Source organism: Mirounga angustirostris, unplaced genomic scaffold, assembly GCF_029215605.1.
Source record: "Mirounga angustirostris isolate CCGP_5_RB_7025 unplaced genomic scaffold, mMirAng1.0.hap1 SCAF_6, whole genome shotgun sequence".
NCBI classification, from domain to species: domain Eukaryota; kingdom Metazoa; phylum Chordata; class Mammalia; order Carnivora; family Phocidae; genus Mirounga; species Mirounga angustirostris.
The window spans coordinates 52,787,086-52,802,605 of record NW_026991714.1 but is presented as its reverse complement, the minus strand read 5'-3'; the positions used below and the strand labels follow the sequence as shown (position 1 = coordinate 52,802,605).

The 15,520-nt window shown below is 47.4% G+C and overlaps 1 protein-coding gene across 1 annotated transcript; it reads right to left on the bottom strand.

The window, feature by feature from the left end:
- Nucleotides 1-2,476: 2,476 nt before the first annotated feature.
- On the bottom strand, nt 2,477-14,529 carry SERPINC1 (serpin family C member 1). The gene is made up of 7 exons (XM_054508054.2): nt 12,889-14,529; nt 10,416-10,785; nt 9,906-10,121; nt 8,990-9,127; nt 6,860-7,250; nt 5,759-5,823; nt 2,477-2,734 (listed from the first exon to the last, which is right to left on the bottom strand). Exons 1-7 carry the CDS (start codon nt 12,927-12,929, stop codon nt 2,558-2,560), a joined length of 1,398 nt encoding a protein of 465 aa, XP_054364029.1. The 5' UTR covers nt 12,930-14,529; the 3' UTR covers nt 2,477-2,557.
- Between the last annotated feature and the right edge of the window lie 991 nt (nt 14,530-15,520).

Genomic DNA, 15,520 nt, shown 5'->3' with positions numbered 1-15,520 from the left:
AAGAGATCTGCCAATTCAGTAAGGAACCAATGGCCTCTCCTTTAAGGAATCTTAAAACCAGAACTCTCCATCTTTGGCATGTTAGCCTAAGTGAGTAAAGGGAGAAGTACATTTGGAAGAGCACTTAGATTTCCTGGCTCCTCATCATTCAGGGTTGGGACTCACTCACGCTCTGCCCCTGGGAGGAGAAGAGAAGGCTGAGGGTTTAAAGACAGAAAAATCAAGGTAGCTGAAATGTGGTTTCCTTCAGATGGACATGGTCTGGAAGAAATCTGTCCACCTGTTCTCTATGGTGCTTATATGGTGGGTGACAACTGTCCCCCATCTACCTGTCCCTGGCACTGTGCCTTCCCACTGGTCACTGTGAAAAGCAGATCACACTGGACTCAGAGGCCAGAACCCAGGACCATTTCCTCCCTTCTCATCTTGAGCCCATCACTTCTTCATACAGCTAATAATGTAGCATTTACTTCTCTTTGGAAAACTCTTGGGTTTGTCCCCCAAGAAGTAGTAAAGCATTTCAAGGAAAATAGTCAGAAAATAAGGTCCTGGTGGTAGCTATCAAATAAAGAGATTATAGGACAATTTCTCTTCCCCTCATAATACGGATAGCAAGGATCAACATGCCCCCCCTTCCTGTGTTTTTAAAGGCTACCGTAGTATTTGTAAGTGACAAACTTAGGTACCATTTTTTTCACAACTTGCTAATCAAAGATTCATATTAAAACAGACAATCAATTTCTAAAATGTTGTTATCCCTGAAAGGGAATGAGGTAGAGTTTTAAACTATAAGAACCTACCAGTCCGTTTTTTCCCTTTGAAAAAACAAACATTTGAGGTTTGTGTCTTTCATCTGAAGCTATTACACCATTAATAAAGATGCCTCAGAAAAGTCAGTGAGCCAGGCGAGCGCTCTTCCACCTCTGAGGGTGCTGGCCTGGGTTCGTGCATCTTATTTCCTTAGAGAATATCTGTTTTTATTATGACCTTAATTATAAATACCTATATATAGGAATAGGATTTTCTCTCACCCCACCCTCTTTAATCATTATCACTTAAGTGTAAACCGCACCTCCCCTCACCCCCCTTGTACTGAACAAATGCACTTTAATTCCTAAGGAGAGTGGCTGTTCCTGGCCCTGAAGCCAGATTACTTCAGGAGGAGAGTTGAGGAGGGAGAACTCCTGCCAGACCCTGTGAAATTAACCAAATTCCTTAATGTCAACACACAAATCCTACCCATTTTTAAGCTGTCCCCCCCGCCCCCGCCCCGCCCGCCAAAGGGAAAAAAAGAAACAACCAAAATGAAGTTTAAAATGCCTACCCTGATTGGAGAAGTTTCCCTGGGGACAATACCCAATATTAAGTTATTTGCTCAGCTACCAAATTGTCAGAAACTTCTAGATTGTTTTGTGGGAGGCTGAGATTTCTTTAAAGGAAAAAGGTGAAAACATAAAGGCTGTAAGATATGATTCTGATATGTGTCATTTCTAAATATTAGATTTGTTCTCTCCCTTAATTTGACAGGTGTTCTCAGTCTCTCCTCCTGTAGATTTCTGTCCTTCCCCTGATGACAAGCCAATAGTCCTTGGTGGGGTTGCATGTCTCCTAGAGCCCCAGAAGCCCTGTCGTGTCGGGGGAGGGGGGAGGGCAGGAGGGCGGGCCAAGACTGGGGTTGGGGGGAGGGAGAGTCAGAAAAAGAGTGAAGATATGGGTTTATATAAACATATTTAAAGCAGTTTAGCAAAAGCTTTCTCGTTGAACAGCTTTAAGAACAATGTGAATGAAATCTTAGCAACTTGGTTAGTAATTTGAAAAGTCTATTAATGTATACTTGAAATTCTGTTTGTATAAAAATACATTTTCCTCTTTATTTTAACACTGTGTAAAAGAACATTATGCATGTGAGTGGTTTGAGAATTAAATGGTTTAATACTCAGATTTGACTATCTGGTTTTTCTGTTTATAGAGATTAATTCTTTTACAATTTTTGGATTTTTTTTTTTTTTTTTTTTTTTTTAGTATGATGGGAATACGGACATTTCAGGCTCTCGCTGCCCTTTCGGCATGCCTACCATCCTACCATCTTTCAAGATGCAGCAGTAACGTATTTCCCTCCATCACTTTTTTTTTTTTTAAGATTTTATTTATTTCTTTATTTTAAGAGAGAGAGCATGTGCACAGCGAGCGTGGAGGTGGGGGAGCGGAGGGAGAGAGAGAAGCAGACTCTGCCAGGTGCAGAGCCCTGTGTGGGCCTCGGGGCTCGATCTCACGACCCTGAGATCATGAGCTGAGCTGAAAGCGAGACTGGGAGGCTTAGCTGACTGAACCCAGCCAGGCGCCCCCCTCCTTCACTTTCCTGACCCAGGTGTGCTCACTGGTAGAGAACAACTGAAAGTGCTCGCTTGACCAAATGCCCACCAGCATCTCTATCCATCTCTCCTCCCCTTGTCTTCACTTCATGTGGCAAAATCCATTCATAACTGGGAGTAGTTGTGTTTATTTTTACTTCTGTCACAAACCAAAATAGGAAGAGGTACAAAAAATAAAGAACACTTCAGTGATCACAAGCGTTGGCCACTCTGCCCATGAAGATGATAGTGTTCAGAGCAACCTCCCTTATGAGAACGAGGAAGGGCCTGTTGGCCTTGAAGGTCACCCTGCTGGAGTTCAGCGAACGGCCGGCGATGCTGACGACAGTACTTGCTGCAGCTTCGCTGCCCTCCTCGTTGACCTGCAGACCACAGAGGAGACACAACGGCTGCGTTACCTGCCCTGCGGTTCCTCGGAGGCGGGAGGTCACGCACAGACACAGCCCTTCCTCAGAATGCTGTCTTCCGGGGGCCGGGGGCGGGGGGGGGGGGGAGGTACCCTCGGGTCAGGTGGCGTTCCCGCCAGAATGCGACTTTTACTCATTGTTTCAGCCAATGAATACTGAGGTGAGCACCTGTGTTCCTCCAAGCCTCGTGCCGCGTAAGAGCAAGGGTTCCATTCAGGTAACTCCTGAGCCGGGAATGCGCACGTTCAACAGGCTGCCGTGTTTCCGGCCGGCCCCATCGTGCGGGGTATGGCAGGAGGGTTACCTTGTACCAGATGCTAGACGGGACTTTGACTCAAGATCAGAACTCTGTAGTTGAGAGAGTTTCACTCTTGGGGCATCAAGATCCCAGACAGAACTACCCCAAGCAGCCACTCAGGACGTTGCCTATGAAAAGACAAGGGTCCTCTGGCTGAATGAGGTGAGTATTTTTTGGAGTAATGGTCTGACACATTGGTATTTTAAATTGCTGATAAGTTGACCTGCCAGAGAGACACCTTCAGAAAATTTTGCTTGGGGACCCAGAATATCACCAAAACTCTGTCCCTGCCTCTTAATGAAAGCACTTCAGATCCCTGAGCTTTATGGAGCTGGTTGAAGATATTCTCTCCCTGTCACTCTTCTTCCCTGCTTCCTTACCATCCTATGCCCCCATCTCCCCGTGCTGTTTCATGGTCGTTCTAGGACTGGATTTGTGAGCGGCCTGGAGCTGTTGCAAGACCAGGATCACCTTATTCAAATCAGACACTGGCTTCTAATGGCTTCCCAGGAGATCTACAATCAGTTGGGGTCCTGTATATTGGGTTCCCAAGGTTTCCAAGGGGAACAACTTTGTTCCAAGAGCTTTGGAGGAACCTTGCACCATCGTTTAGTGGGCTAAGGGGGATAAAATGAATCCAAACCTCTGCTTCTTCCTAATGGGAACTCAAAGCCCTCAAGGGTGTCTGAGTTGACTTCTTCTATTTAGGGTCCTTAGAGGAGGATTTTTCAATCAGAGTTAAAACACTGAGGACATAGCTTCCCTTGCCCTCTTCCTAAGTGTACTAACCTTCATAATCCATGTGGAAGAGCGGGGTCAGTAGTGACTTTTGTACAACTTCCAAAACCACTAATTCAGTACTCCTGTCAAACCCCTAGGTCTGATCTCGATACCTTAAAGATACAGGCCTCTGCTCTTGCTGTTGTCCTGCAGGTCACGACATCTGTGGGCCTATGGATTATATCCCCACGTTGAGGATTTGTGCACCTCACCCATAGCCTTCCTGTCCACCCTAACTCCTGCTATCATTGGATGCAGACAATTACCTATCTTGGTAGGAGGCCCAGTCAACACACTAACTCCCCTTCCTTTCATCTCATCAACCCCAATGAGCATTACCTTCACTCTACTTAAGCAAACCAGTCCCATGGCCATGCCTTGAACTTGCCATCTCTCAGACTTGTTCTACCTTTGAAATTATAATAAGGACACTATGTTCTCAGACTGTAACCTTTTTTTTCAAGCTATTGCATCTCCTCACTCTCGTGACAATTATTCTGCTTTCCTTCTGCTCTTTGATCCCTCCACTTCCCTCCTGATGACATTTTCTCACTGAGCTTGGACTCTGCCACTGTATTTACCAGCACCATGTTCTGAAACCTTTCTCCTTTGACCGTAACCTTCTTTCTTTGTGGTTTCCTCAATCCCGTGACCGTCTCTAACAGCGGCCATCCCCTTTTCCTCATAGCCCAGTTCCCCCAGAGGACAGTGCTTCCCAAACCTGGTTGTGGATTTAAATCTCCTGAGGAGCTTTGTAAATATGCTGATTCTCAGGCCCCATCCTGGATTCCCCAAGAGTCAAGCTCCTCACTGAACTAGTGCTACTGGTCCATAGTTCAGTATTTGAGAACCAGAATTCTGACAGGCTTTACATAGCTATTACTCCAGTAAAGGGTTCCACAGGCACCTGAGTTGGGGAAACACTAGGTTAAGCAATATATTTTTTTAAGCTTTTATTTTAATTCCAATCAGTTAACGTACGGTTATATTAGTTTCAGGTGCACAATATAGTGATTCAACAATTGCATGCATTACCTGGTGCTCATCATGGCAAGTGCCCTCCTTCATCCCCAACACCTATTTCACTCATCACCCTCCCCTACCTTCCCTCCAGCAGGTTAAGCAATATTGAACCAGTTTTTCCACTGTGGGGCTTCTTAGTGTGCATTGTTAATTTCCCAAGAAGAGGATACACATTTACTTGGCCACCAAACTTTGTTCTTTGCAGCGTAGAGTTCTAGTGCTTTAGAACACACTTTAGGACATGATCCACTCTCCTCAGCTCCTCTTCTTTACCCTCCATTTGCTCTTCAGCTGTCACAATCAGGCCTGTGCCCCCACTGTTCTAAATTCCTCAGGGAATGGTAACCTATGGCGATTTTCAATCTTGTTACCAGATGCTTTCTGTTTCCTTAAAACTCCTCCCTGGGTTTCCATGAGTGTCCACTCTCCTGGTTCTCCTCCTTTGTTGGAATTATAATGACACTGTGTTCTCAGACTATAACCCTTTTTTTCAAGCTATTGCATCTCCTCACTCTCGTGACAATTATTCTGCCTTCCTTCTGAAGCCTTTGTAGCCTTTGTTGACTTCTTTTCCTGTGTCACCCTCCCCCTACATATTTGACCTGCTTCAGGAGAAGTAGTGGGAGGGAGGGTGGAACAATGGGACCATGAGGGCTTCAGGGGAGGGCTGTCTTGGGGAGGCCTCATGGAGGAGGGGGCTATACACATCTGGGGTTTGAGGGACACTGGAAACATGCCTTTTTCCCCAGTTGTGTTCTGCTGTTCACATACCTGCTGGAAGACCATAGACCCAGCGGAGCAAGAAGTCCCTAGTTACAAATCACATGAGATATTGATATACTGGAAAAGGAAGTGACAGCAAAGGAAGGTGTACCCACCTCAAGAAAGGCCTTATGGAATGCCTGTGAGACATAGAGGTCGCTCCGGCCCTCTGCGATAATACCTAGAAGGAAGACCAGAGAAGTTTCTGTGAAATGGGAGAAAGTCAGCTTCAACCCACAAAAAGGAATTCAGTTTGAATTAAGAGGTCCTTTGGGGCTTTTTTTTTTAAATAAAAACCCTGAACCCTCACCTAGTGATACTCCCTAAATAAATAAATGCATGTTTAAAAGAATAAAGTCCTTTAGGCTTTTTCAGCCTAACTCCTGTGAATGTAATCTCACGCTTCAGCTCTTGGAAGGGGGCAGGGGACTCTGTTCTTAAAGAAAAACTCACCCCACCTAGTAGGAATGTCTTTCTTTCCAGTCTGGCAACGTTTTCAAGAGAGAAGTTGGTTAGACCTAGTTTAATTTTTTTTTCAACTTTTATTTAATCTCTACACCCAATGTGGGGCTCAAACTCACGGCCCTGAGATCAAGAGCCACATGCTCTTCCATCTGAGCCAGCCAGGGGCCCCTGGTTAGATCTAGTTCATAGGCAGCCCATTAAAGGTAAATTCAATTACCTGACATTGTAAACTTCTTTTGTAAAAAGATATTTTAATGCATATTTTTAAAGAATGGTAGACTGTAGGAACCAAGACCACAGAACACTTGCTGAAGTCTCACAGCTGGGGAAGGTTGGCCACATCTGTTGTCCAAGTGACTTGAGGGAAAACTCATGAGCCCTTTGGAATATCAGGCTGTTCAACATCAGCTATGCCTATTGTGTGGGACCAAGATGTCCCCAGCTCTGAATCATATCTTTGCTTTGAATTCTGATGTCTTTTCAAGGTCTTCTCTACTTGGTCCCATCCCCCACACCAGTTACGGTCTCCAAGCATTCCAGTGCTAGCTGGGTTCCTGGACATCCAGGTGCAAAGTCCCTAGGATACAGAAGAGGAACCAGACCTTGGGAAGGAAGGGTCTCCCTGAGTTAGCAGTAGAACCCTTGCTCTACTCCTGACCCGTTGCTCCTTTCTACTCTTTCCCCAATTCTTTCACCTTTGCTCGGACCACCTTGGGAGGCCGAGGGAAGAGAAACGCCCTTCCTAGGCTAACCTGGGAGCCTGGACTTCTCAGGGTTGAACAGGTCCACAAGGCCCATGTCTTGCAGCTGCTCCTTCACACTGAAGCTGTCCTCGATGCGGAAGCGGGGCATGTGGACCACCAGCAGGGTCTCTGCCATCTCATCCAGCCATTCCTGCAGCATCTCTGGGGTGAGCTCCTGCTCCACCTTGGCCAGGCTTTTCTCAGGCTTGGGCAGGATGAGCACCATGGTGATGTCATCACCCTTGAAGGGCAGCTCGAGCACCTGGGTGCCTTCGGCCACTCGCCGATAGCGGAACTTGCCTTCCTGGTACATCATGGACGCCAAACACGACTCCCCATCAGCCTTGTAGAACAGTTCCTTCCTTGTGTTCTCAAGACTGAACTTTGACTTCCACAGGCCCTGGGGGTTGGCGGGGGTTGGGGGCGGGGGGAGACAGCAAGTGGGAGAATCACAGCGAGAAGACCAAAACCCTCCATAGGAGAATGCTGACGTGGGAAATAGTCACATTATTTTATCACCCTAATATGCAGGCAGAATTACTAGGAGAAAAGATTAGAGGCTATGCATGAAAAGGCTTACAGTGACTGTGGCAGAGTGATGGAATTATGAGTGGTTTTTTTCTGTGAACTTTTCTGTATTTCCCGGATTTTCAGCAGTGGCTGTTTATTTGCTTTATAACCAGAAAAATAAAAAACTAAAACCCAGAACAAATTACTGGCCTCTTCACAAGCATCTTTTTGAGTTTAAATCTAATTGTCTTTTGGCTTTCTGCCTCCCACCCGCCTCTTTCTCAAGGGATGGCCATCCTCCAAAGGGCTGGGCTCTGCCCCTGATAAATGAAGGCCAGACACAGATAATAACCCAGGGGGTTGTCCCGGAGCCCTGCCCGGCAGAGGGTGAGTCCTGGCTAACTTCCTGCTCAAAAACAGAGGGACCCTGGGATACAAGACATCCCTTTGAAATTTCTGAGTTGTAACTACCATTCCTTGTCCTATTCTGGCTGGTTGATTTGGGGACAAGTCATTTAACTCTTGGAGTGGTGGGTCCTGGCCTGTAAAATGAGGAGAGATGGCTAGTATTGGCGGGATGCTTACGGTGTGCCAGGCACTGCTCTAAGCATTTCAGCTGCACTCACTTCTTCGGGGGTCAAGGGGCAGGAAACCCGTGAGGGAGGTGCATCATTATTCCCATTTTAGAGATGCACAGAAAGGTCTCCGGTAACTCACCTGAGTTCACACAGCAGAAATGGAAGAGGCAGGACTTAAGCTAAGTAATCTGTCTGAGAGGCCCAAGGTCTCGTTGACGATCTTATGAGAATAAAGAGGGCTAATAAACAGCAAGGTGTTCTGTAAACCTTAAAGGGCAATACATATTGGGTAACTACAACCTTCTCCACGCTGGGGGAGAGGGAAACCCCAAGAGACAGAGTGGCTGGCAACAGCAGGGGCTGGCTGAACTCCTGGGCTCCGTGCGGGGTGAGAGGGCACGTGGAACACGACCCACGATGGGCAAATGTGCCCCAGGTCCCCCCGTCTTAACCTGTGGCCCTCCTGAGGATCAATGGTCTGTTTATTCCCAGGACGCTCCCCCTCAGTCTCCTTCCCACGTCTCAATTTGGAACAGCCTTTAGAACTCTCGACTCTGAGAAAGACAAAGCCATCCGCACAGATCACAGGACTCTGCAAAATTTGGGGTGAGCCTGGCACCAGGGGTTCAAAAGCCTCGGGCAAGGGGAACTTTGAATCACTATTGAAGCTGCTCCAGATGACGGAGAAAATCTCATCACCGAGGACTGTCAGTAGAGTCTATCATGTTGTTCCAGATTTCAAAATGGAGTTAACTGGATAGCAAAAATGGTCACACATGTAGGAGAGTTCATCCCCACACATACTTTGCTAAATTTGTGAGTGCGTACACTCTTCCTTGGGCCCAGAGGCACGGCCAGGCCCCCCTGGACTTCAGGCCAGCAGCCGTGGCCCTAGACATGGTTCTAGACTCTCAATAAATTTGTATTTCTGCCCAGGCCATGCATGGACCGTTTCTCAGAGAGGACCTATCTAATGCCTAATGGTGTGAAAGCAGGTGAGCTGGAGGACAAGAGGAAGTCCTCTGGGTCTCTCCAGGGCCATTTTGAGTACCTTGAAGTAAATGGTGTTGACCAGCACCAGGACCGTGAGCTCGTCGATGGCATCCTGTGGCACGACATCAGTGATACGCCCTTCGGTCTTATTGGATACCCATTTGTTGATGAACATTCTGGACTGCTCTGCATTTTCCTGAGGAGAATAGGAAACAAACGTATCCACCTGTGTTTCAGTGGGCTTCTCCACTTCCCCACACAACATTTCATTTTATTCATCAGCCCTTTGCCCTTTCACACCATATCCCACTCTAACCCAGATTGGGGAGAACTTACATATCTAGTATAATGCCATGAATCTTCCAGATGGTTAGTAAATATTAATAGAAGAAAGAGAAACAGAAATAAAGGAACAGAAAAGAGGAAAATAGGGAAAAAGAAAACAAAATGTTATTTTTTCTGACATATCCAGAAGCTAGTGAGTTATGCAGGGGTGAGGGGCAGGAAGGATGCCTATGTGGCCAAAAAAAATAAAAATAAAAAAGGAGAAATGCTGATTGAATAAAGCCAATAGACTTCTCAGAAAACTTACTAGGCTCGGGTGTTTCATGAATCTCCAAGAGGAGAATATGACACACACCATACACCAATTTTATTTGATCCTGGTAATTTTTAAAAAATTAAATAAGGTGTCTTGTAGGATTGGCATCTTGGTGGATACCATGAAGAATTTATTATTTATGCAACTTTTCAGAGAAGCCACCACAATCTAAGCCATAGATATTATTGATTTCTCAGGTTTCAAGCAAGTCCAGGGGTACTGACTTCTAGTCACTCCCCACCCCCAACCTGCCTTCAACTAGCATAGCTCATAGCCCATAGTTCATTTGGATCCTGGATCCTGCTTCTCTACCTTCTCAACCTCCGAGGGGAAACGAAGAACTCTGAGGTCGGGGACGACATCTGCAACTCACCTTGAAGTCCAGGGGCTGGAGCTTGGCTCCGTACACCACCTCACTGATGTCCTGATAGGTCTCATTGAAGGTAAGGGATTTGTCTCCAAAAAGGCGGTTGGCTGATACCAACTCAGAGGACTTGTTGGCTTTTCGATAGAGTCGGCAGTTCAGTTTGGCAAAGAAAAAGTGCACCTGATCAGACGTCTTCTCGGAGATGGTATTAAACTTAAAAACCTGTGGAAGCCAAAAGAAAATGGTGGAGGAGCTTGGCTAACGCGGTGGGGTCAGTCCCTGACCAGCAGCCACCCCACCTATGAGCTCCTTCAAGAGCAGCACCCAGCACAGCATAAATACTCAGCTCATGTCTTCTAAATGAATACATGGGTAAAAGGAGAATAAAGGGTAGGAAGGAGAAAGGGGAAAAGCACAAAGAGACTGGGATACCACCTAACGTCTCTACTGGGCTCTAGACCACACGTTTCCTTGGGGTCCAGTAAGGAGGCTAGGCAGGAAGGCTCCGGACTGTACCTCCATCAGCTGCTTGAGGGTGTTGTCACAGGCCCCCAGCTTGGTCATAGCAAAAGCTGTGGAGATACTCAGGGGCGATAGGAAAATATTATCGTTGTCATTCTTGGAGTCCGCCAGGTGCTGATAGAAGGCGGTGGCGAAGCGCGTATTGGCTCTGGACAGTTCCCAGACTCGCCGGTTGGTGGCCTCGGGGATCTTCTGCTCCTCGCCCTCATCCTCGACTGCCTTCTTCTCTGCAGACCGGTAAATGCACATGGGATTCACCGGAATGTCCCGAGGCTTGGCTGTGCAGATGTCCTCCACGGGGTTCCAGCGACAGGTCACACAGCCCCAGAGGCCAATGAGCAGCAAGGACAGAAGACATGCCCTCCTATAGGGGGACAGAAAGCTGAGTTAAGTTTGGCTGGGAGAACCCCGATCCCCGCTGCCCATCACAGACTTGCCCCAGTAAAACACCGGATTCCAGCCCAGCTGGTGTGGCCGGGAGGCGGGCCCAAACCCTCGCAAAGTACGAGGGCCCAGGACAAGTCCCGTCGTGGATCTCTCCGCTTGCCTGGACACAGGTTGAAATTAAAGTCAACCATTGCAGCAGCTGATGGTTATAAAGCATCGCGGGCCCAAGGCTGGAAGAAATAAAGAACGCACAGCTTCCGGCTGGCGAGATGAGACACCCACGCATGATATACAGGCAGGGAACCCGAGCGCCCAGCGCAGACCTGGGGCACTAGTAGGAGCCCTTTACAGAAGCTGTTTAGGAACGGCCTCCTGGATGTGAAAGGGTTGGAGATTTGGGTTGATGCAGCAGAGATTTCAGTAATACAACAGGGGTAAGAAGGGGTGAACGGGATGATGCCTGGGTGGCTCAGATGGTTAAGCATCTGCCTTCGGCTCGGGTCATGATCCCAGGGTCCTGGGATCGAGTCCCGCATCGGGCTCCCTGCTCAGCGGGGAGCCTGCTTTTCCCTCTGCCTGCCGCTCTCCCTGCTTGTGCTCTGTCTCTCTCTGACAAATAAATAAGTAAAATCTTAAAAAAAAAAAAAAAAAAAAGGGGGGGTGAACAGGGCGAAGCCTCTGCAGGTCTCCAGCTCCAGCCCAGCCCCGCCCTCCGAGCGGGGCCAGATAATTCCACCTGGACGGCCTGAAGCTTCCTTAGGGAAATACGACCAGATTGTCCTTATAAGTCTCCCCCACCCACTGCTTCTCCTCCTCCATCCTCCAGCTCAGCAAATGGGAGCCTCCTGCCAGCTGACATCCAAGCCAGAAACCGGGAGTCCCCCCCCATTCCTCCCTTTCACCCTGTCTTCAGACCCTGGATTCAAAGAGCTCTGTGTCCTGCTCTCTCACAGCCTTAGGCCTTCATCATTTCTCTGCCTGCAAATTTTAATGCTTCCAACACGGGTTCACTAAAAGCCAATGAAATTAATCTTACTTTTTAAAAAAATGAGATCATGCTACTGGCAAATTAGGAGAACTGGAACAGTCAGGCCCACCAGGAGAAAAGCTTGTAATATTTTTGTACAAAGACAGGGTGGCCCGGGAGCTTCCTTTGGCTGACTTGGGAGTCCATGTGGGTACGGAGTCTTCTCAGTCGTCCCCTGGCAGAAAAAGATACGCACACAGGGTGGAAAGGACTCGCGGAGGTGGTCTGCAGCCGAGTGTTGGGCTGGCTGGAAGCTGGGGCAGCTGAGGGGTATTTGGCTCCTCGTGTGAGGGAAGGCCGGCTCTGCAGCCCTTTAAGAACAGAGGCACAGAGTGGGGAGAAGCAGAGACCCTCAGGGAGATATAGAAGGCAGGGTGAAGAAGCGGAGAGAGAACCTTGCCGTTCATCTCCCCGTCTTGCTTGCCTTTGGTTTCCCTTTTTGTCCCTCAGCTACGCTGGGAAATCCGAGTGGACGCTGAGGGGGATCCGGGAGCGTTGTTCGTGGGGGGAAGGAAAACCAAGGTGGAGGTGCCACAGCCTTGCCTGTAGCCTCCCAAAACGACCCAGGTCAAGAAGGGAATGTGTGTGGTGTCGAGGGAGGAGGGGGCCTGACTGTGAGGAAAGGGAACAGGGTTGCTGTCCTTCAGTCAAAGGTCACTGAGCTCTTGGAGTGGGGGCAACTGAGTGGAGAGAGAAGCAAAAAGGGAGTTAGGAGATCCTCACAGTTAAATTTTCCCTCTTTTCAGCTGTCTGGCAGGCCTGGGAACCTGCGCTGGGTCTCCTGGGCTGCTGTGAGGGCTGGCGCTTGCACAGCACCTCTGGGGAGGAGAAGATATCCCCTTTGTTTCTTGGGCTAAGAACCCAAGGTGTGGCTTACCCCAAGAGGGGGTGGGAGGGAGGGCACTTGGAGTGACGTCTTCCAAACACATTTTTACTGTTACTCCCAGGGAGAGGGCCTGGTTTTTCCCAAGGTTTTGAAGCTGTCCTCAGGAGAACTTCGAAGGCCAAAAAACCCAATGAGGGCATGCAAAAGAGAAAACTTGCCTCTCTTACCTTTTCCCAGCAGCTACAGTTCCTATCCCACTGGAAAACATGGTTGCTAATCTTCCACAGGGCCGGGCAGAGAGTGGAGATACTGTGTTCTGAGGCAGTCGCTCTGAAAACTGGTTCTTTCCTCTGAATCTGACTAAGGTTCCAAAAGCTAAAGTGGGGGAGGGAGCTGGTGACGAGGGGAAGACTGAGGTCAAAGGCTGATGACCAGCTTCCAGGGTTAAGCAAAGTGTAGAGCCCAGTGTTGTTTAATTAGTAGAGAAGTTTTAAAGTTCAGTCAGGTCGGGGGAAGGCAAGGCCCACCTCTCTTAGCCATATTCCCTCACTCTCTATCTTTATAGAAGAGGAAAAGGAGGACATGTTCTCAAAATCAAACTTGGTCAGAAAATGCCTGAGAACTTTGTCTTAAGGATTTTTTTTTTCTTGGTTAACCAAGCCAGGAGGTAGAAAATAGGTGAATATAACTAGCCAAGTTGAATGTCCAGAAATTTCTAGCTTTCTTGCTGCTCAGTGCAATATGCTCTTTCACAGCTTTCTTTCGGGAGAGAGAGTCCATAATATCTAGTCAGAGGGGAGAGTATTCCTAAACAAGTACTGCCTTCAGGCTTCTAAGGGCCAACGTGTCCACGACCCAGACAAGGACACACAAGGGAGAAATTGATCCACTGGGGAAGCAGGAAACAAAGTATGGGGTAGGTAAAAAACATACATGCTAATTCTGAAATATTTATTTTCATTTTTTTAAAGACTTTATTTATTTGACAGAGAGAGCACAAGCAGGGGGAGAGGCAGAGGGAGAGGGAGAAGCAGGCTCCCCGCTGAGCAGGGAGCCCGATGCGGGGCTCGATCCCAGGAACCTGAGGTCATGACCTGAGCTGAAGGCAGACACTTAACGACTGAGCCACCCAGGCGCCCCTGAAATATATTTTTTTAAGATTTTATTTATTTATTTGACAGAGAAAGAGGCAGTGAGAGAGGAACAGAAGCAGGGGGGGTGGGAGAGGGAGAACCAGGCTTCCTGCCAAGCAGGGAGCCCAATGCGGGGCTGGAACCCAGGACCCTGGGATCATAACCTGAGCCACAGGCAGACGCTTAACTGACTGAGCCACCCAGGCACCCCAAGACTTTATTTTTAAGTAATCTCAACATTCAACCCCAAACTCACAACCCTGAGATCAAGACTCACGGTCTACTGACTGAGCCAGCCAGGTTTACTTGAGATACTTCTTTAAAAGCAAAGAAACCAAATCCTGTCTCTTGGTGTATATTGTTATTTTTACTTCTAGTTATTGGGGAGATTAAATGACTTCAAACTAAAGGAGATAAAGGGTAGGTTTATTTATATTTTCCTCTTCCTAAATAGCCAAAGACAGTATCATAAGGATTGCTGCAACAGTATTCACAGGACAAGTATGCCTTCTTCTGTGTGACTGAAGATTCTTTGAAAGTGGTACACTCACAGGTATAATGCATATATTATATATATATATACATATATATAATTTTCTGTACTCTTTGGGAGTAAGTTGCAGATATAATATCCCTTTATCCCTAAATAGTGTGAAGTTCCTAAAAACAAGGACATGACTTTACATGTCCACGATACAGTGATCAAAGTAAGGAAAACCGACAACGATACAGGACTATATTCAAATCTAGAAACTGGGGGCGCCTGGGTGGCTCAGATGGTTAAGCGTCTGCCTTCAGCTCAGGTCATGATCTCAGGGTCCTGGGATCGAGCCCCGCATCGGGCTCTCTGCTTGGCAGGGAGCCTGCTTCTCCCTCTCCCTCTACTGTTCCCCCTGCTTGTTCTTGCTCTCTCTGTAAAATAAATAAAACCTTAAAAAAAAAAAAAATCTAGAAACTGTATTCTAAGTTTGCCAATTGTCCCACTAATGTTCTTTTTTTTTTTTTTAAAGATTTTATTTATTTATTTGAGAGCGAGAATGAGAGAGAGAGAGAGAGCATGAGAGGGGGAGGGTCAGAGGGAGAAGCAGACTCCCTGCCGAGCAGGGAGCCCGATGTGGGACTCGATCCTGGGACTCCAGGATCATGACCTGAGCCGAAGGCAGTCGCTTAACCAACTGAGCCACCCAGGCGCCCCCCACTAATGTTCTTTATAGCAGCGGTTCTCAAATTTTTTGCTCTCAGGATCCCTTTGTAATCTTGCTTAATAATATCTAAGTATTATTAAAAATGGTATATTAAAAGTTTGACTTCATGCATACATGAAGGAGTCCCGGGGACTTCCTGGGGCTCCTGGACCACACTTTGGGAAACATTGATTTAGTGCCCCCTCCTGCTTTTTTTTGTCCTTTTCTAGGATCACACATTGCATTTAATTGTCATGTCTCCCTCTCTCTCTCTCTTTTTGTTTACAGTCCAGAGGTCTTTTATATTTCCTACACCTATCATGCCATGAGTTCATAGGGAATGGGTTTCATCAGCGCAGGCTCCTTTCAGTTGGTTCTCACATGTGCTTCTTTGGATGAGGCAGGCTGGTGCTTCAGTTGAACCCAAGTATCTCTCTCTGGCTTCTTTTTCTGATGATTTTCCTTCACACGCCTTACGAAGCTATCTTGGCTCTTTAGAATGCTTAATATGCTCAACATGCACATTAATTCTCTTGACAAGA